This window comes from Pelophylax lessonae (genome assembly GCF_965119305.1).
Source record: "Pelophylax lessonae genome assembly, contig: HAP1_SCAFFOLD_1162, whole genome shotgun sequence".
Lineage (NCBI taxonomy): Eukaryota > Metazoa > Chordata > Amphibia > Anura > Ranidae > Pelophylax > Pelophylax lessonae.
Genome location: NW_028119216.1, coordinates 1,904 through 24,076, shown reverse-complemented (window position 1 = coordinate 24,076; position 22,173 = coordinate 1,904). Strand labels below are relative to the sequence as shown.

The following is a 22,173-nucleotide window of genomic DNA, read 5'->3' as shown; positions in this document are numbered from 1 at the left end:
GATTGTTCAATAAATGTTCCAGATCTTATACAAGCTATTTTCAGCTAGTTTTGTATGGGGGCGGCTGTAATATCTGATATCTTTGTTCAAGACTGAAGGAAGCGGTATTCTGACGGAAGCCCATAAGCACATTGTGGGGTCGTGGTTCCGTTACAAGGATAACAAACATTGTATAACAAGATGGCAATAATGTTTCTACCATAGAACTAAACTTTGAATGTAATCAGAGGCCCTCCTATCTCATTGGTCATTATTTTTAATATTATTATTTTTTTTTTTAGTTATCCACTTACTGCAGTGATGTTGGAGGTGACAAACTTCACGTTGTTCTTGCAGTGCTCCAGGAGAAGCGTCACTCCATCGATTTTGCTTTGATATTCCTTAGCAGAGAGTAGTTTGCTGAGCTCCTTTAGTTGCTCCGTTACCTCCGCTGCCCGGATAGGCGGCTTCCGAGGGACCGGTGATTCCTGAGGTTCTGGTTGCACATCTGCAGGTCTGCTAATGCTACAGAAAAAAAAGATGTAATTTATTCCAGGATGTCCCAAACTGATCCTCGGATCCACGGACCGGGAATGTTCTCATAGCGGTCAATGATGTTCTTTCCGGGGACAAAGCAAGCTTCACCCCACCGCCCTCATTATATCAATGGACTGTAGAGATGGGGGAACTTTGCCATGTTCAGGGGAATCTGCGCTCTGCTATAAAAATGTAAATATATCAATTTTATAGATGTACCTTTCCTCTGGTTCCTGGACGTCCTGGGCCATCACCCCTGCACTATTCTTCTGAGGAGGACGCTGGCTTCTAGCAGACGGGACCTCTGAGATGCTGTCACTCAGCTCCTGGAATAATCGTAATATCATGTATTATAAAGTGTGTGTAACACTGGGGTCACCAAACTGCGGCCTGCGGGACGTTGCATGCCTTTATCTGGTCCTTGGGCACTATTTCTTCCAATGACACCAATGATGGGGCACTATTCCTACACTGACACCAATGATGGGACACTATTCCTCCTACTGACACCAATGATGGGGCACTATTCCTCCCACTGACACCAATGATGGGGCACTATTCCTCCCACTGACACCAATGATGGGGCACTATTCCTCCCACTGACACCAATGATGGAGCACTATTCCCCCCACTGACACCAATGACGGGGACACTATTCCTCCCACTGACACCAATGATGGGGCACTATTCCTCCCATTGACACCAATGATGGGGCACTATTCCTCCCACTGACACCAATGATGGGGCACTATTCCTCCCATTGACACCAATGATGGGGCACTATTCCTCCCACTGACACCAATGATGGGGCACTATTCCTCCCACTGACACCAATGATGGGCCACTATTCCTCCCACTGACACCAATGATGGGACACTATTCCTCCCACTGACACCAATGATGGAGCACTATTCCTCCCACTGACACCAATGATGGGACACTATTCCTCCCACTGACACCAATGATGGGACACTATTCCTCCCACTGACACCAATGATGGAGCCCTATTCCTCCCACTGACATCAATGATGGGGCACTATTCCTCCCACTGACACCAATGATGGGGCACTATTCCTCCCACTGACACCAATGATGGGGCACTATTCCTCCCACTGACACCAATGATGGGACACTATTGATCTTTTATTGAAAAGAATCAAGCAACATATTTTATACAAAAGTAAAAAACATAACTATAGTACAATATTCCAACAGAAAACAAAGGAATACACATCCATGTGCAGAATATATACAATATATACATAATCCACTTCCAACATTTTTAGAAAACTATTTACATAAAGCAGCAGAGAGGGCCTAAGAGGCACAACCCATCACCTATGTATGCAGCCATTTATCAAAAACTGAGCATTAAGAAAAAATCTAGGGTGATAAGAGACAGAAAGCCACACCCAGGACAGAGACTCCTGGCAGTCAGGGAGGCTTGAAACCCCTCCACGCCTTCAACCAAGCCCTCTGACCCCACTTGTCTCTCTCAAGCGCCCGAATCTTCCCCACCTCATGCAGAATGTCAAACACCACCACCTGAACAGGAAGGATTTTACGCCGAAGGGTGACCTGACACCGTGCGTTCCAGGTGTAATAACGGACTACTAAGCTAACTAAAAAAAGTGTATCCAAACAAAAGCCCCCACCAGTATTGAATGCTCCATACACCCACTCAGCATAACCCAGCCTGGAGAGGAAAGGAACACCGAGGGCCCGCCCCACCTGTTTGTATACCTCTATGTTAAAAGGGCAACGAAGCAGAAAATGGTCCATAGTCTCCTCCTCACCTGAACATTCCTCCCGAGGACAACCACGATCCATCCCACTGCGGAATTTCAAATTGCCCCGAACATAGAGCCTCCCATGGAAGCACAACCAGGCCAGATCCCTGATTTTAAGGGGGACTCTAGCCAAATTAATCAATCTTAACCCTTCCCTCAAAATTGGGCCTGGGCAATCCCTTAAGGCCAGTGGGTCATGAAATACTTCGCTCAAGACTCGGCTCATAAGGACTTTCCTCGGAGCAGATCTGAGATCTTCAGCCGACAGTCGCCACTGCCGCAGCAACTTCAGACACGGAGCGACATAGGCTGGGAGCTGACCACGATGACCCCTGAGATTCTTCACTTGGCCACCTTCTTCCCAAAGTCGCAGAAAAGGCCTAAACCAAGATCTAAACATGCCTGTCCATCCAGGAGGTTCCACTGCAAGCATACTACCAATGTTAAACTTGAGAAATAGCAGTGAAAAGAAAAGAACGGGGTTGACCATACCTAAGCCACCCTCCCTCCTGGATAGATAGGTGACATTCCTCTTGATGGGGTTCAGTCTGTTCCCCCACAGCATCTGGAAGAACACACTATAGATCCTAGCATAGAGAGACACTGGCAAGATGCAGACAGGGCTGACATACAAGAAGATCGGTATCAGGTAAGTCTTAATCAGATCAACCCTTTCCCTCAGAGATAACTTCCATCTCTTCCAGCTGACCACCTTAGTATTGGCAACTTCCAGCCTGCCTTCCCAGTTTTTAAGGCCATAATCGCCAGGTCCGAATTCAATGCCTAATATCTTAATTTTTTCCTGGGGCACTGGAAAGGTGTCCGGGAGATCAAACCCCTCACCTTCCTTTCCCATCCAAAAAACTTCACTCTTTTCCTGATTGATCTTGGAGCCTGATGCTTCAGAGTACCGTGATGTCAGAGAGACCACCTCCTCTGCTTCATCTGTCCCAGTGACAATCACTGACACATCATCCGCATAGGCAACAACCCTCAAAGGCGGCTCACCCGGGATTCCCACTGGTACCCCACACAACATGCTGCTCTCTAGCCTCCTGATGAAGGGGTCGATTGCAAACACATAGAGCAGGGGACTCAGGGGACAACCCTGGCGCACCCCAGAACCAACCTCAAAGGACTGTCCAACCCAACCATTAACAAGAGGGAAGCTTTCTGCCCCCTTATACAAGACTTTTAACCAATCGACAAAACCACCCGGCAGACCGTACTTACTAAAGAGCAACCACAGGTACTCATGGTTGACACGATCGAAAGCCTTTGCCTGATCCAATGCCAGTAAATACTTTCCCCAGCCTGCAGCCCTGCACTGCTCCAAGGCCTCCCGGACAGCTAAAACCGCTGTGAAGGTGCTCCTACCCTGGATCGAACAGTGCTGATGGCGAGAAAGCAAAGACTCTGCTACTGCCGATAGGCGCCAGAAAAGTATCTTCGCCAGCACCTTTCTATCGACATTGAGAAGGCTGATGGGGCGCCAATTCTCAATCATCGAAGGATCTTTACCTTTTGAAAGAAGAATCACAGCTGAGTGTCTCATGGAAGGGGGAAGCACCCCCTCAGCAAGACAACTGTTAAAAATCTCTACCAAATGTGGGGCCAGAATAGACTTAAAGGCTTTGTAAAACTCAGCCGTCAGACCATCCGGTCCAGGTGACTTCTTGATGGCAAGCTGTTCAATTGCCCTCGTCACCTCTTCAACTGTGATCTCTTCTGTCAAATTCATCAAAGGGACATCTCCACCATTTAGACCTGGAGTAGAGTCCAAAAAGCTTTCCATCTTGTCTCGGTCAAGCTCTTTCCTCCCAAGAAGTTCAGCATAAAAAGACCTCACGACCTCCAGGATCCCTGACCTGGACTTTGTCAAGGAACCTGTACTATCCTTAAGGCCAACGACCATCTTAACAGCTACACCCTGTTTGCAGTTCTGGTAAGGGTCAGGCGAGTGGTATTTCCCATAGTCCCACTCCAGAACCAAAGAGGTATGCCGATCATATTGACACTTCCTGAGGAGGATTTTCACTTCAGAGATTGCCCCAGGATCTCCTCCTCTCGAGACAAGAATATCCAGCTTCCTCCGCAAACGTTGGTAGGTCATGTATCTATTAAACTGTTTTTTATTGGCTAGGCCCCTGAAGAATCCAGCAATCCTCTTTTTGGTCAGCTCCCACCACTCAGCCTTGCTGCTACAAAAGTCCAGGATGGTCACCTGTGCCTGAAAGAATTCCTCAAAGGATTGTCTAACATGTTCTTCCTCAAGGAGAGTCGAATTCAATCTCCAGATGCCTTTGCCCCTCTGAGGGAAGTCTGAAGCATTCAAGACCACAGATAGCATACAGTGATCAGAGAACTCCACTGCCTGCACCACTGGGGGTGAGAAAGCAGAGGCCTCCTTCAAAAAAAACCTATCTATCCTACTCTGACTATTACCTCGATGAAAGGTGAACCCTGTGTCATCCGGAAGGTGCTTAATGTGCACATCCACAAGACCAGCATCCCTAACCATACTATTTAAAAAAACGCTATCATATCCCAGCCTGTCATTGAAGTCCTTCCTGTCCTTGGGCCTAGTCACAGTATTAAAGTCACCTCCAAAAACCACTTGCCGGGATGTAAAAAGAAATGGCTTGATCCTTGTAAAAAGGCATTTCCTGTCCCACTTTGTGTGCGGCCCATAAATATTAATTAGGCGCAGGTCCTGCCCTCCCACAAGGACGTCTAAGACCATACATCTCCCAATCTCCACCTCAATAACCCGCCGGACAGTTACCATGCCGGTTTTAAACAACACCGCCACCCCGCTGTAAGGCTCGGCCGCAAGAGACCAGTAAGATGGACCATACCTCCACTCTCTCTTGGCCATATGAATATCTGCCAAGGAGGTGAGCCTAGTCTCCTGCAAAAATAAAATTTCAGCATCTAATTGGCTGAACAAAAAGAAGGCCATAGAACGAGCTCTTACCGACTTAATACTGGCGACATTTATTGTCACCACTTTTAACGGAGGGGGAACCGCCATTTGGGTTATTGGGTGGATTGCTTCTTAGCTCCCCTCTGCTGCTCATCACCAGAAGCCTCTCTTTTTCTTGAGGCCTCCTCCAACTCCATTTCTGAATCTGAATTTTGTTCAGAGGAAGCTCCAGATGAGGAAATATCCCAAGCGGAAGCCCTAGAACGGTTGGGGACAGACACTGGGGCTTCCTGTCCCTGTTCCGTCCTCACCGCCTGTCTCTTCCGCCTCACAACCCTCCTTCTCTCCTCCAGGTACTGCAGGTCAGACTCCGAGATGTTTTCATCTCTTGTTTTTTTCTTCAAAGTCTTCGCAGAAGACTTCTTTACAGAAGAAGCAGCAGCACCCTTTTTGGCACATGCCACCGCTCCAGGTGGGGGGGGACCTTCCCTTAAGTCAGACCTAGGAGACTCATGGGGCAAGACTGACTTGGGGGGCACAGACTTAGAAGGTTCTGACACAAGAGGAGCGGGTACAGTAGGCTGGGGGGACACAGAGACAGCCACAGAAGGAATACCTACAGACACAGGAGGGTTGGCCACAGAAACTGGGGAGGGATCCTGAACAGGACCTGGGGGGTCAGTCACCGCAGAGGAGGATGGTACACCAGGGGCCTCATCCTCCATCCTGTCCAGCCTCAACAGCTCATCTACTACCTCCTTCTCCATATTGTGCCAGGCCTCCGGACATCGGCTGTAGGGGTGGCCAAGGCGCAAGCACAGGTTGCACCTTATCGCCTGGGTGCAGTCCCTGGCCACATGACCCTGTCCCCGACATACCGAACATATTAAGGCTGAACAGGAGGAGCTAAAGTGCCCCTTTTCTCCACAGCGGTGACACAGCTTTGGCTGACCAGGATAAAAAACAGTCATCCTATCCCTCCCTATGAAAGCCGAGGAGGGCAGGTGACGGACAACATTCCCATCCCTGGCCAACCTGACCGTTACTGACCAACCCCCAGTCCAGATGCCACGTTCATCAAGGATTTTATTTGGCGTTGTCAAAACCTCACCATAATTCCTTAACCAGACCTCCAAGTCCCGAGCAGGAACACTCTCGTTAGTGAGGATGATGGTTATTTTTTTAACCGTTGATCTTTGTGAAACAGCAACTGGTGCCAGATCTTCCCATTCGGGTCTTGACCTGCACCGAGCCTCATATCGTTCCCAGAACAGGTCAAGACCCTCTGGCCTGGTGAAGCTGATTGTGTACTCCCGGCTCCCAGCTACATGTATTAGGGCATAAAGGTCATTCGCCCCAAAGCCCATCTCCAAAATCATATCCACCACCACACGCCGTGCTGGAGAGACTGCACCACCTTCCCATTTAAGAATGACTACATTACGCCTTGGACCCCCAGCAGAAGCCAGAGACCCAAGACCGGAACCAGGGGTGCTCAAAGTGGCAGTCTGTGGTGTAAATCTCTGCCTGGAAGCAGGGTTCCTCATTGGCTGCAGCCCTGGCTTAATAATATTACCAGGTGCAGAGCGTACCACCTGAGCAAAAGAGGGCTTATCAGGGCCAAGACCCCACACTGATGTGACTTTAGCCAGTACATTATTATTATTATCCTTATTATTAACTGCTTGTACTGAGCCAGCAGGATTGTCTATTGCACACATATTGGCAGCATTATCCATAACACCTGAAATAGAAGAATCGTTAGAAGAATCGTTACAATCACCATTCATTATCACAGTGTCTGCTGTAGTACCACAGGTGGCCTGATGCTGCAGTGTAGAGTCCTGAACAACAGCTGTGACTGGACAAACAGCCTTGGGCTCAGCAAAAGGGGGGTTAATTGGTTGCTCTGGCTCTTGTAGTTCCTTTGCTGCAATGTCATTTTTTAAACGCAGTTTTTCCTGCAAGGAAACATCAGCAGCTGAAATATTGCTGGATACAAAATTACCAGCCTGGGTGTCATTGGGCAAAACATCAGTATTAGCCAAGGTGTTAAATGGCACAAAAATAGTTTTATCAGTCACTTGGGACTTGCTAGGCTTTACCTTATCAGGCACATTATCAGGTATGTTCTCCTCACCAAACACCAGCTGATCCGCCCGTACTGGAGACTCCACTGCCTGGATCACTTTAAGCATGCCTCCTGAGCCCTGAGAAGATAACGGGCTGCTCACCTCACCTTGGGGGGTCAGGGGGTCAGAACTTGGGGTCCCCTCCTCCACCTCCATCTTTGCCATCCTTGCAAATCTGCGGTCATTGCAGAACTTTTCTTTAAAGGGCCCCTCTTTACCTTCCATCATGGCCACAATGGTTTCCTGGTGTTGAACCCGGACCTTTGCCAACTGGATTTCCGAATCCATAGATCCACGGTTGCGGCTGTGCAAACCTTCACGTTGCTTTCGCAGGCGTTTCAACTCTGCTCTCAGTTTGTAGAGCTGGTCTCTCTCCCTATTCAGGACCTTGATCCCGGCCACCACTCGCTCCCGAATGGACTCGGTATCCTCATCCTCACCAGGGGCAGAGAGATCTCCAGCCATGGCTTGTCCAGGAGCAGGTATGTCATCCATCAGCCCAGGGGATGGTTCAGAGCTTCCAGCAGGAGAGGCCCTGCTGGCCTGCATGGCCTCCCCAGATAGGGGCCAGCAGGGCTGGGAGAGATTTTACCGAACTCCCCTCTCACAGAAATCACCTGGAGCAGACACACAGCCAGAGAACCTTCCTGCAGCCACACCCGAAGCTGAATGATGGGAAACTACTCCTCCCACTGACACCAATGATGGGGCACTATTCCTCCCACTGACACCAATGATAGGACACTATTCCTCCCACTGACACCAATGATGGGGCACTATTCCTCCCACTGATACCAATGATGGGGCACTATTCCTCCCACTGATACCAATGATTGGGCACTATTCCTCCCACTGACACCAATGAGAGGGCACTATTCCTCCCACTGACACCAATGATGGGGCACCATTCCTCCCACTGACACCAATGATGGGGCACTATTCCTCCCACTGACACCAATGATGGGGCACTATTCCTCCAACTGACGCCAATGATGGGGCACTATTCCTCCCACTGACACCAATGATGGGACACTATTACTCCCAACCCCCCCCCCCCACACTGATGCTGAGGGCTTTTTTTATTCCCATTGGCCACAGTCTGGCCCCCTTAAAGTTTTGAAGGTCAGTAAGCTGGCCCTTTGTTTTGAAGGTTTGGAGACCCCGGGTGTAAAACATGAAATACGAGGCCCATCCCCCCATCTCACGTACTTTCTGCCTCACGGTGGCGATGAGGTCGCGGAGCTCATGTGACGGGATCAAACGTTCCATCTGCACCTCGAACTTGGGATGAGTCATGACCAGACTGAACATCCGACGTCCGTAAAACCTGCAATACGGCGATTATTATTATAATGCAATGTGTGGATCACAGTTAGGACTGTAGGTGGGGGAGGGGAGGGGGCATTTAAATCCTCCCGCCAGCCTTGCAAAGTTACACCGGCCCCTCTCTTCTCCTCTCACAATGTGCATTAGAAGCTGCAGCAAGTCAGATAGAGCTCCGCCCCATTTCCTGGCTGGAGGATGTCCAGTGTCCCCGGCCCCGCTCCCTTCATTCTTTTGATTTTTTATTTTAATCACGGAGGCTCAGCATCACATGTGAGCGTTTCCTACAGTGAAACTATGTATGGCCTCTCTGATCTGCCATGATCTGCCTGCATTGCATAGAAAAACACAGAGACCCATTGAGTGTGACAAGGGGTGGGCAGGAGCATTGCATAGAAAAACACAGAGACCCATTGAGTGTGACAAGGGGTGGGCAGGATGGGCGGCTGCCCTGGGCGCAATGGGTTATTGCAAGGATAGGGGCGCCCTGGCCCTAACCCTAAGGTAAGGGGGGCGCAGATTGGCATATTTGCCCTGGATGACCTAGTTCTGGCACTGAGTGGTCCTAGTGCTGTAACCGTTTCCTGCACACCCCTCATTTGGAGTAAATCACTCGCAGTCCCTCCTGACAAGTAATGGAGATTTTCTTTTTACCTGCTCAGAAATTTGTATCTCTGTCTATCCAGTTCTGAGAGTTACACAGCTCTGTCTGGCAGGGCGGGGAGATCTGCTTTTCCTCTGCTGCAGTTCAGTAACACTTACAGGTCTCTTTCCTGATCTCCCCTGTGATTGGACAGTGAAAAAAGTAGAAGCGCAGTGATGAGCTCCTCCCTCTGCCACTTTACTTTCTCCTCCTGTCAGGATATTCCCTGTTAGCACTGCAACAGAACCGACTGGTTCCTTGTGCTGCTTCTCCCTCCCCCAGTCTGAGCTCTGCTGTACAGGGACTGCAAGATACCAGGTTATATCCAGGTACTTACATGGCTTGTGTTAAAAATTTACATTTAACGAAGTATTACTGAATTCAATGTTTTCCGCTACCCTAGCTGCTTATTAATGGCGTGTGTGAGCTGCCCCGCGCAGAGGAAAAGGGGCCCCCAAGGAAGGGACCAAAAAAAAAAAATCCTTTAATGAGTCAAAGTCTATTGAACCCTATGGCTGGGAGGAGGACCCCTGTATGAAGGTACCTGGTGTCTTGCTGTCCATCCTGAACCAGTCTGACGAGAGTGCGGAGGAAGGTGTCTGTACTTTCTCTGGATCCACACAGAAGTTTCTCTGCCCCCAGGAGCTCCACCGCCCTGAGAAGATGTTTGGCCGTACATTTCCTCACTGAGCTGTTCCGGTGACTGTGGAGGAAAATGGAACAAATGACAACCTCAGGAGACCACAATGGGCATCAACATCTCAATCAACGTCAGTTATGACGAAACGCGTAGGGAAGAGCTAACGTGTGACGACGCCAGAGAACCACTGGAAAGGGGCTTCCGGCCTCTAAAAGTGATCCAGCAGCTACTCAGCCCCTTGGTTCACTTTCAGCAGAAAGACCGGTGCCTGAGGAAAATCTTCATACCGGATATATGGCATCCAGCTGCAGCCATAATTCCAGAATTATACCTCAAACTAATGGCGTGTTTTCCCAGTTAGGTGGTCGGCAAATGGTAAAAGTGGACCTACCATCAGCACAGGGCCATTTATACACACAACATACACAGAGCCATTTATACACACAACATACACAGAGCCATTTATACACACAACATACACAGAGCCATTTATACACACAACATACACAGAGCCATTTATACACACAAAATACACAGAGCCATTTATACACACAACATACACAGAGCCATTTATACACACAACATACACAGAGCCATTTATACACACAACATACACAGAGCCATTTATACACAAAGCATACACAGAGCCATTTATACACACAACATACAAAGGGCCATTTATACACACAACATACACAGAGCCATTTATACACACAACATACACAGAGCCATTTATACACAAAGCATACACAGAGCCATTTATACACACAACATACACAGAGCCATTTATACACACAACATACACAGAGCCATTTATACACACAACATACAAAGGGCCATTTATACACACAACATACACAGAGCCATTTATACACACAACATACACAGAACCATTTATACACACAACATACACAGAGCCATTTATACACAAAGCATACACAGAGCCATTTATACACACAACATACACAGAGCCATTTATACACACAACATACAAAGGGCCATTTATACACACAACATACACAGAGCCATTTATACACACAACATACACAGAGCCATTTATACACAAAGCATACACAGAGCCATTTATACACACAACATACACAGAGCCATTTATACACACAACATACACAGAGCCATTTATACACACAACATACACAGAGCCATTTATACACACAACATACACAGAGCCATTTATACACACAACATACACAGAGCCATTTATACACACAACATACACAGAGCCATTTATACACAAAGCATACACAGAGCCATTTATACACAAAGCATACACAGAGCCATTTATACACACAACATACACAGAGCCATTTATACACACAACATACACAGAGCCATTTATACACACAACATACACAGAGCCATTTATACACACAACATACACAGAGCCATTTATACACAAAGCATACACAGAGCCATTTATACACACGGCATACAGAGAGCCATTTATACACACAACATACACAGGACCATTTATACATACAACATACACAGAGCCATTTATACACACAGCATACACAGAGCCATTTATACACACAGCATACACAGAGCCATTTATACACACAACATACACAGAGCCATTTATACACACAACATACACAGAGCCATTTATACACACAACATACACAGGACCATTTATACACACAACATACACAGAGCCATTTATACACAAAGCATACACAGAGCCATTTATACACACAACATACACAGAGCCATTTATACACACAACATACACAGAGCCATTTATACACACAACATACACAGAGCCATTTATACACACAACATACACAGGACCATTTATACACACAACATACACAGAGCCATTTATACACAAAGCATACACAGAGCCATTTATACACACAACATACACAGAGCCATTTATACACACAACATACACAGAGCCATTTATACACACAACATACACAGAGCCATTTATACACACAACATACACAGAGCCATTTATACACACAACATACACAGAGCCATTTATACACACAACATACACAGGACCATTTATACACACAACATACACAGAGCCATTTATACACAAAGCATACACAGAGCCATTTATACACACAACATACACAGAGCCATTTATACACACAACATACACAGAGCCATTTATACACACAACATACACAGAGCCATTTATACACACAACATACACAGAGCCATTTATACACAAAGCATACACAGAGCCATTTATACATACAACTTACACAGAGCCATTTATACACACAACATACACAGGACCATTTATACACACAACATACACAGAGCCATTTATACACACAACATACACAGAGCCATTTATACACACAACATACACAGAGCCATTTATACACACAACATACACAGAGCCATTTATACACACAACATACACAGAGCCATTTATACACACAACATACACAGAGCCATTTATACACAAAGCATACACAGAGCCATTTATACATACAACTTACACAGAGCCATTTATACACACAACATACACAGAGCCATTTATACACACAACATACACAGGACCATTTATACACACAACATACACAGAGCCATTTATACACACAACATACACAGAGCCATTTATACACACAACATACACAGAGCCATTTATACACACAACATACACAGAGCCATTTATACACACAACATACACAGAGCCATTTATACACACAACATACACAGAGCCATTTATACACACAACATACACAGAGCCATTTATACACACAGCATACACAGAGCCATTTATACACACAACATACACAGGACCATTTATACACACAACATACACAGAGCCATTTATACACAAAGCATACACAGAGCCATTTATACACACAGCATACACAGGACCATTTATACACACAACATACACAGAGCCATTTATACACAAAGCATACACAGAGCCATTTATACACACAGCATACACAGGACCATTTATACATACAACATACACAGAGCCATTTATACACAAAGCATACACAGAGCCATTTATACACACAACATACACAGAGCCATTTATACACAAAGCATACACGGAGCCATTTATACACACAACATACACAGAGCCATTTATACACACAACATACACAGAGCCATTTATACACACAACATACACAGAGCCATTTATACACACGGCATACACAGAGCCATTTATACACACAACATACACAGAGCCATTTATACACACAACATACACAGAGCCATTTATACACACAACATACACAGAGCCATTTATACACACAGCATACACAGAGCCATTTATACACACAACATACACAGGGCCATTTATACACACAACATACACAGAGCCATTTATACACACAACATACACAGAGCCATTTATACACACAACATACACAGAGCCATTTATACACACAACATACACAGGGCCATTTATACACACAACATACACAGAGCCATTTATACACACAACATACACAGAGCCATTTATACACACAACATACACAGGGCCATTTATACACACAACATACACAGAGCCATTTATACACACAACATACACAGAGCCATTTATACACACAACATACACAGAGCCATTTATACACACAACATACACAGAGCCATTTATACACACAACATACACAGAGCCATTTATACACACAACATACACAGAGCCATTTATACACACAGCATACACAGAGCCATTTATACACAAAGCATACACAGAGCCATTTATACACACAACATACACAGAGCCATTTATACACACAACATACACAGAGCCATTTATACACACAGCATACACAGAGCCATTTATACACAAAGCATACACAGGGCCATTTATACACAAAGCATACACAGGACCATTTATACACAAAGCATACACAGGGCCATTTATACACACAACATACACAGAGCCATTTATACACACAACATACACAGAGCCATTTATACACAAAGCATACACAGAGCCATTTATACACACAACATACACAGAGCCATTTATACACACAACATACACAGAGCCATTTATACACATGGCATACACAGAGCCATTTATACACACAACATACACAGGACCATTAATACACACAACATACACAGAGCCATTTATACACACAACATACACAGAGCCATTTATACACACAACATACACAGGGCCATTTATACACACAACATACACAGAGCCATTTATACACACAACATACACAGGACCATTTATACACACAACATACACAGAGCCATTTATACACACAGCATACACAGAGCCATTTATACACAAAGCATACACAGAGCCATTTATACACAAAGCATACACAGGGCCATTTATACACACAACATACACAGAGCCATTTATACACACAACATACACAGGACCATTTATACACACAACATACACAGAGCCATTTATACACACAGCATACACAGAGCCATTTATACACACAACATACACGGAGCCATTTATACACAAAGCATACACAGGGCCATTTATACACACAACATACACAGAGCCATTTATACACACAACATACACAGGACCATTTATACACACAACATACACAGAGCCATTTATACACACAGCATACACAGAGCCATTTATACACACAACATACACGGAGCCATTTATACACAAAGCATACACAGAGCCATTTATACACAAAGCATACACAGAGCCATTTATACACACAACATACACAGAGCCATTTATACACACAACATACACGGAGCCATTTATACACAAAGCATACACAGAGCCATTTATACACACAACATACACAGGACCATTTATACACACAACATACACAGAGCCATTTATACACACAGCATACACAGAGCCATTTATACACACAGCATACACAGAGCCATTTATACACCCAACATACACAGAGCCATTTATACACACAACATACACAGAGCCATTTATACACAAAGCATACACAGAGCCATTTATACACACAACATACACAGAGCCATTTATACACAAAGCATACACAGAGCCATTTATACACACAACATACACAGAGCCATTTATACACACAGCATACACAGGACCATTTATACACACAACATACACAGAGCCATTTATACACAAAGCATACACAGAGCCATTTATACACACAGCATACACAGAGCCATTTATACACAAAGCATACACAGAGCCATTTATACACACAACATACACAGAGCCATTTATACACAAAGCATACACAGAGCCATTTATACACACAGCATACACAGAGCCATTTATACACACAACATACACAGAGCCATTTATACACAAAGCATACACAGAGCCATTTATACACACAACATACACAGAGCCATTTATACACACAACATACACAGAGCCATTTATACACACAACATACACAGAGCCATTTATACACACAACATACACAGGGCCATTTATTCACACAACATACACAGAGCCATTTATACACAAAGCATACACAGAGCCATTTATACACACAACATACACAGAGCCATTTATACACAAAGCATACACAGAGCCATTTATACACACAACATACACAGAGCCATTTATACACACGACATACACAGAGCCATTTATACACAAGGCATACACAGAGCCATTTATACACACAACATACACAGAGCCATTTATACACACAACATACACAGAGCCATTTATACACAAAGCATACACAGAGCCATTTATACACACAGCATACACAGGGCCATTTATACACAAAGCATACACAGAGCCATTTATACACACAACATACACAGAGCCATTTATACACACAACATACACAGAGCCATTTATACACACAACATACACAGAGCCATTTATACACTCAACATACACAGAGCCATTTATACACACAACATACACAGGGCCATTTATACACAAAGCATACACAGAGCCATTTATACACAAAGCATACACAGAGCCATTTATACATACAACTTACACAGAGCCATTTATACACACAACATACACAGAGCCATTTATACACACAACATACACAGGACCATTTATACACACAACATACACAGAGCCATTTTCAAGTATTCATACCCCTTGAATTTTCCACATTTTATCAAGTTACCAGTGGTGGTTGGTGCTCCATTGGCCGGGGGGGGGGGGGGGGAGTAGACGGACCACACCATACCCCCCCCCGGACCACACCAGCTCCAGCCCGCACACCATACACCCCCCCCCCCCCCGGACCACACCAGTTCCACCAATATCACACGCACCGTTGCCGGCTATGTCACCCTGCACTGACATGGAGGGCAGGCAGCGGCGGCAGCGGCTTGCCCCGGCAGCAGCGGCAGTGGCGGCTTCCCCTGCCGTCTCCTCCCTCCTCCTCCTCCTTGGCCAATAGCATGGTTTCCCCTTTCGGACAATTGGGAAATGGGTCTCAGGACCCGCTTCCTGATTGACTAAGAGGAGAATCCGTGTGACAATAGTGAATAATAATTCGCTATTGTCACACAACTGGGTGGGCTCAGGGCGCACTGCTCTGCGCCCCGAGCCCGCCCCTTTTTTTAAGCCTATTAGAGCCTCTGGCTCTAATCACATGCTTCAAAAAAAAAAAAAAACCCCCATTGGAATCCATGCGTCCGGAGCCCTGCATGTAGATTAGGGGGCCGGACGCATGGATGGGGGGGCGGCCCCTGCATGTTACAACCAAAAATGTAAATTTATTTTATTGGGATTTTATGTGATAGACCAACACAAAGTGACACATAATTGTGAAGTGGAAGGAAAATGATAAATGATACAAATAAATCTGTGGTGGGATGGAGAAGATGAGGTTGGAGGAGAGGAGGTGGGATGGAGGAGATGAGATTGGAGAAAGAGGAGGTGGGATGGAGGAGATGAGATTGGAGAAGGAGGAGATGGGATGGAGGAGATGAGATTGGAGAAGGAGGAGGTGGGATGGAGGAGATCAGATTGGAGAAGGAGGAGGTGGGATGGAGGAGATGAGATTGGAGAAAGAGGAGGTGGGATGGAGGAGATGAGATTGGAGAAGGAGGAGATGGGATGGAGGAGATGAGATTGGAGAAGGAGGAGGTGGGATGGAGGAGATCAGATTGGAGAAGGAGGAGGTGGGATGGAGGAGATGAGATTGGAGAAGGAGGAGGTGGGATGGAGGAGATGAGATTGGAGAAGGAGGAGGTGGGATGGAGGAGATCAGATTGGAGAAGGAGGAGGTGGGATGGAGGAGATGAGATTGGAGAAGGAGGAGGTGGGATGGAGGAGATGAGATTGGAGAAAGAGGAGGTGGGATGGAGAAGATGAGATTGGAGAAGGAGGAGGTGGGACTGGAGGAGATGAGATTGTAGAAGGAGGAGGTGGGATGGAGGAGATCAGATTGGAGAAGGAGGAGGTGGGATGGAGGAGATGAGATTGGAGAAGGAGGAGGTGGGATGGAGAAGATGAGATTGGAGAAGGAGGAGGTGGGAATGGAGGAGATGAGATTGTAGAAGGAGGAGGTGGGATGGAGGAGATCAGATTGGAGAAGGAGGAGGTGGGATGGAGGAGATGAGATTGGAGAAGGAGGAGGTGGGATGGAGGAGATCAGATTGGAGAAGGAGGAGGTGGGATGGAGGAGATGAGATTGGAGAAGGAGGAGGTGGGATGGAGGAGATGAGATTGGAGAAGGAGGAGGTGGGATGGAGGAGATGAGATTGGAGAAGGAGGAGGTGGGATGGAGGAGATGAGATTGGAGAAGGAGGAGGTGGGATGGAGAAGATGAGATTGGAGAAGGAGGAGGTGGGATGGAGGAGATGAGATTGGAGAAAGAGGAGGTGGGATGGAGAAGATGAGATTGGAGAAGGAGGAGGTGGGATGGAGGAGATGAGATTGTAGAAGGAGGAGGTGGGATGGAGGAGATCAGATTGGAGAAGGAGGAGGTGGGATGGAGGAGATGAGATTGGAGAAGGAGGAGGTGGGATGGAGAAGATGAGATTGGAGAAGGAGGAGGTGGGATGGAGGAGATGAGATTGTAGAAGGAGGAGGTGGGATGGAGGAGATCAGATTGGAGAAGGAGGAGGTGGGATGGAGGAGATGAGATTGGAGAAGGAGGAGGTGGGATGGAGGAGATGAGATTGGAGAAGGAGGAGGTGAGATGGAGGAGATGAGATTGGAGAAAGAGGAGGTGGGATGGAGGAGATGAGATTGGAGAAGGAGGAGGTGGGATGGAGGAGATGAGATTGGAGAAGGAGGAGGTGGGATGGAGGAGATCAGATTGGAGAAGGAGGATGGGGTGGGATGGAGGATATATTAAGTTGTAAGAGTTGTTAAAATAAAAGTGGGTGCGCTGAAGGTTAGTGGGATGCCCAGTGGGCTAATTTGGTGGGACGGCCAGTAGAAATGTTGGTGGTCAGGCCTGGGGGGTCCAGGCCTTACGCTGTGTAAGGGGGCCACAGGTTTATTATTATTGATTGAACTCGATTGACATTTCATCTTTTTTCATCCTGACTATGTAACTGATGGTGATAAGTGGCAGCTTTTCAAGAAATGGGCCACAGAATGGAATGAAAAGTATTTGTGGTCTTTATCTGGTTGCTCATACAATGGGTGCCCTGGGCTGACAAGGTCACTTCAAGTCCATGCATGCTGAGTAAGTTGGCAATGTAACCCTTTCAGGAATGGATTACATACCTGTTAAAGAAATGATGAATGTTTCATAATTATTATGTGTGTTATAATCATTTATGTATACACATATAGAGTATATCTAGAAACTGCATTTCTTCAGCAGATTCTGCTAATAATTTAAACATTGGCTACTGCATATCCTGTCATATGTTCTTTGTTAAAGTTTTCACATTTACAAAGACTTACTACATTGCCTGACTTCGTATATCCTGTCCAGATGTTTTAGAATACAATAGACTACTGTTCCAACCCCCCCCCCCCCCCTTAGGATATATTAAAGGCTGTCAATCATTGTTCAAAGGAGGGGGGGGGGGGTTTCAATCTTAACTTTGTCCAAAGTGTATATAAGGATAAGGAGACACGTATGCAAACCAGACGAGTCATAGTAGCTAACAGCAGTGTGTCAGTATGACCTGTCTCCTCGTATACGAGTATTTAAATGAATTCTTCTTTGAATCAGCTTGTGGTCTAAAAGGTAAATTCCTTGACAATATCACTGATAACGCCTTCATCAGTTTCATCTACATACTTGTCTTAGAGAGAGTATCGAACATTGGGGCATAGGTTGGGATTTTAAAGGGTACCGTTTTACAACCAATACAACACAAAAATGTGTAATATAAAGTTTATCTAAAAAGTTTTACTTTATTGTTCACATGGATTTCCCAACAACGGGACAAACAAAAATAAACAATAATGTTACAGGACAGTATGAAAACATAACCATAGTAACAGACATATATTGATAAAATATCATAATAAGGTCAAATCCTTGAATATGTGGGCGGACTCATCAGAGGCCACGGCCAGCCTGGGTGTACCAGAGCCAGTGTGTATCTCTCTAATGGATCCAAGCTCCACTACCCGACATGTTTCGCGGTGTGTACCGCTTCCTCAGGGGCACAAGGGATAGAGCTTAATGATAAGCAACTAAAAAGATGACAAGAAAAGTACAGAGTTATTATACTTAAATATCACGGTTACACTTTATCTTCATGCCATTTTATTATTTCGAATATCAGTGTGTGTCAAGTATGGAGCGTTCGGCCGCGGCCCCTCCAACTTGTGACACTTATACGTCATGTATTCGATCACAATTTCAACAAGGTTACTTACATGAGTATAAAAAGAAATAAATCTACATTGGCATACAGGCCGAGGCATATGTGGGTGCTCCCAGTAATGAGACTGATGGATCAAAGCATCCGGAGTACAGGTGCTGGATGCCAACTAACGTCCCCCAACTGTTTGTCCCGTTGTTGGGAAATCCATGTGAACAATAAAGTAAAACATTTTTTTAGATAAACTTTATATTACACATTTTTGTGTTGTATTGGTTGTAAAACGGTACCCTTTAAAATCCCAACCTATGCCCCAATGTTCGATACTCTCTCTATTCTGATTAGGGATGAGGTACCTTAGGATTTAATATATCAATCCAATGAGCTAATTTTGCTATTACATACTTGTCTTGGCAATTCCGACAGTTGTATTTCAGGCGTTGGTCTTGGTGGTGTATGGGGAGTCTCAGAGTCCAGGCAGAGGTCAGGCATGTCTCAGGAGCCCCTCTATACTAACAAAGCTGAGCCCCTGGGGAACAGAACATGGGCTTGTAATAAACAGTACAGATATTAGAGTGGAGGGGACACCCACCTGCCTCCCCCGGCGATCAGAGCGCACAGCGCCTTGGAGGGGCTCACATTCTCCACCATCATTCCCAGAGATTTGTCCGCTTCCTCCCGGATGAAATCGTTGGAGTCGCCGATCTTGTGAAGTAAAACTCGGGTGATTTCCTCCACCTCCTGGTCCATGCTTCTGCGGAGGGATCTGAAGAGATCGCCGATCATCTTGATGGCGTGACGGGAGACTTTGGAGCGCAGATTACTGACCTGCCGGTGAGGACAACACAGCCATTAAAGCAACTCTGTCACCGATATAAACAAGCAGATAAAAAACTGCAACAGGAAAGCATTGATTCCTGGCATAGGCGTGTGCACAGGGTGTGCCAGGGGTGCCTGGGCACACCCTAATCACCCCTTGTGGGGCAGATTCCCCCTGTTTAGACCCCTGATATTTCACCAAAGCTCCCTAACTGTGCTAACAAAAAAAAATAAAATTGTAAAAAAGAATAAAAAATAACAATAGAACTATAGACACCGATCTCTACCCTACTGACACCATCAGTATATACACATGGATACGTGCTTGGGCTTTGGGGTGCACACCCTAATGCAATAGGCTGCGCACACCTATAGTTCCTGCCCTGCTCAGATCTTGGCTTTCTTGCACACTTACAGCCTGCAGCAAAACCTTCGCATTCAACACTTCCGGGTGTGTCCGATGTCTGCACTCCCAGCCGCATGCTGTGGTTTCTTCCTCTGACTTTCTACGTCACTACTGTGCCCTGTAGCCCTGGTCCACACTGAATGCGGCTTTGAAATTGTGCAACTTCACTTGAAATCGCACAATTGCACAATGGCAGGGGGAGGAGCCGTTATATTTGTGCACGACTGAAGGGGGAGGAGCCAGTACACCTGTGCAAGACTGAAGGGGGAGGAGCCGCTACACCTGTGCAAGACTGAAAGGGAGGACTTAAAATGTTGACCCCTCAGGTGAAATAAAGAAAGCCACTCCCCCTACTGGGGACCCAGACAGCAATAAATACCTGACAGAGGCTCTGACTCTTCCCTTCTCTAGCTAAAGCAAAATCTAACTTTGGGCTTTACATATATATATATGGAGATTGATGATAAACTCTGTGTGCTGATTGGTCAGACAGGACAGGTGCACTTACCTCTCTGGTGACAGCCATAGAGACATCATGGATTCTGGAGCAGAGAACCTCGGGGTGCCAGGAGGTCAGGCAGCGCACACTGAGGAGCCCCTTCTCCTTCTGTTCCCTGCAAGATCACAATTCACATATTATTATATGTACAATCAGGATTGGTCCAATATCTTCCAGGGGAACAAGCTGTCAGCCAATCAAATCCAACAGATCTCACTTTTACAGCAAAGAAGTTGAGTGCACGTGCTCAGCGTCATATCCAGAGGTTGTCTTTGGGAAATAGACGTATGAGTGCTGCCAGCATTGCTGCAGAGGTTGAAGGGGTGGGGGAGGGGTCAGCCTGTCAGTGCTCAGACCATACGCCACACACTGCATCAAATTGGTCTGCATGGCTGTCATTCCAGAAGGAAGCCTCTTCTAAAGATGATGGACAAGAAAGCCTGCAAACTGAAGACAAGCAGACTAATGCCCCGTACACACGTGCAGATTGTAGGCTTGTTAGTATGATGCTTCCGACAGCCGACAGCGCACTTTCGGCCGAAAAGAATCTGTCGTGCAAGCATTAAATTTTTGTATGCCGACACCAGAGTGGCCGATTGTTCGCCAGTCAGTACAGAATTCGGCCGACAGACAGCAGATTTGCAAGACTGGGCATGCTCAGAAAAGAAAAAACACAGGGAAAGTTAACCATCACATGACATCACTTCTGCAGTCGGCGGACAAAATTCTTGTGCAGTCTTTTGCACTTTTCAACAGACACGACAGCCCGGGGACAAAAGACGGCCGATCGTTCGGCCGACGATCTGCATGTGT

The 22,173-nt window shown here is 46.0% G+C and overlaps 1 protein-coding gene across 1 annotated transcript; it reads right to left on the bottom strand.

The window, feature by feature from the left end:
* Window positions 1-293: 293 nt before the first annotated feature.
* On the bottom strand, window positions 294-21,491 carry LOC309544132 (TOG array regulator of axonemal microtubules protein 2-like; the record flags this gene model as incomplete). Its single annotated transcript, XM_082276508.1, has 6 exons — window positions 21,370-21,491; window positions 20,229-20,464; window positions 9,875-10,033; window positions 8,574-8,691; window positions 736-842; window positions 294-504 (listed from the first exon to the last, which is right to left on the bottom strand). Coding segments are annotated over exons 1-6 (849 nt in total), but the record flags the coding sequence as incomplete, so codon positions are not given.
* Window positions 21,492-22,173: the final 682 nt, after the last annotated feature.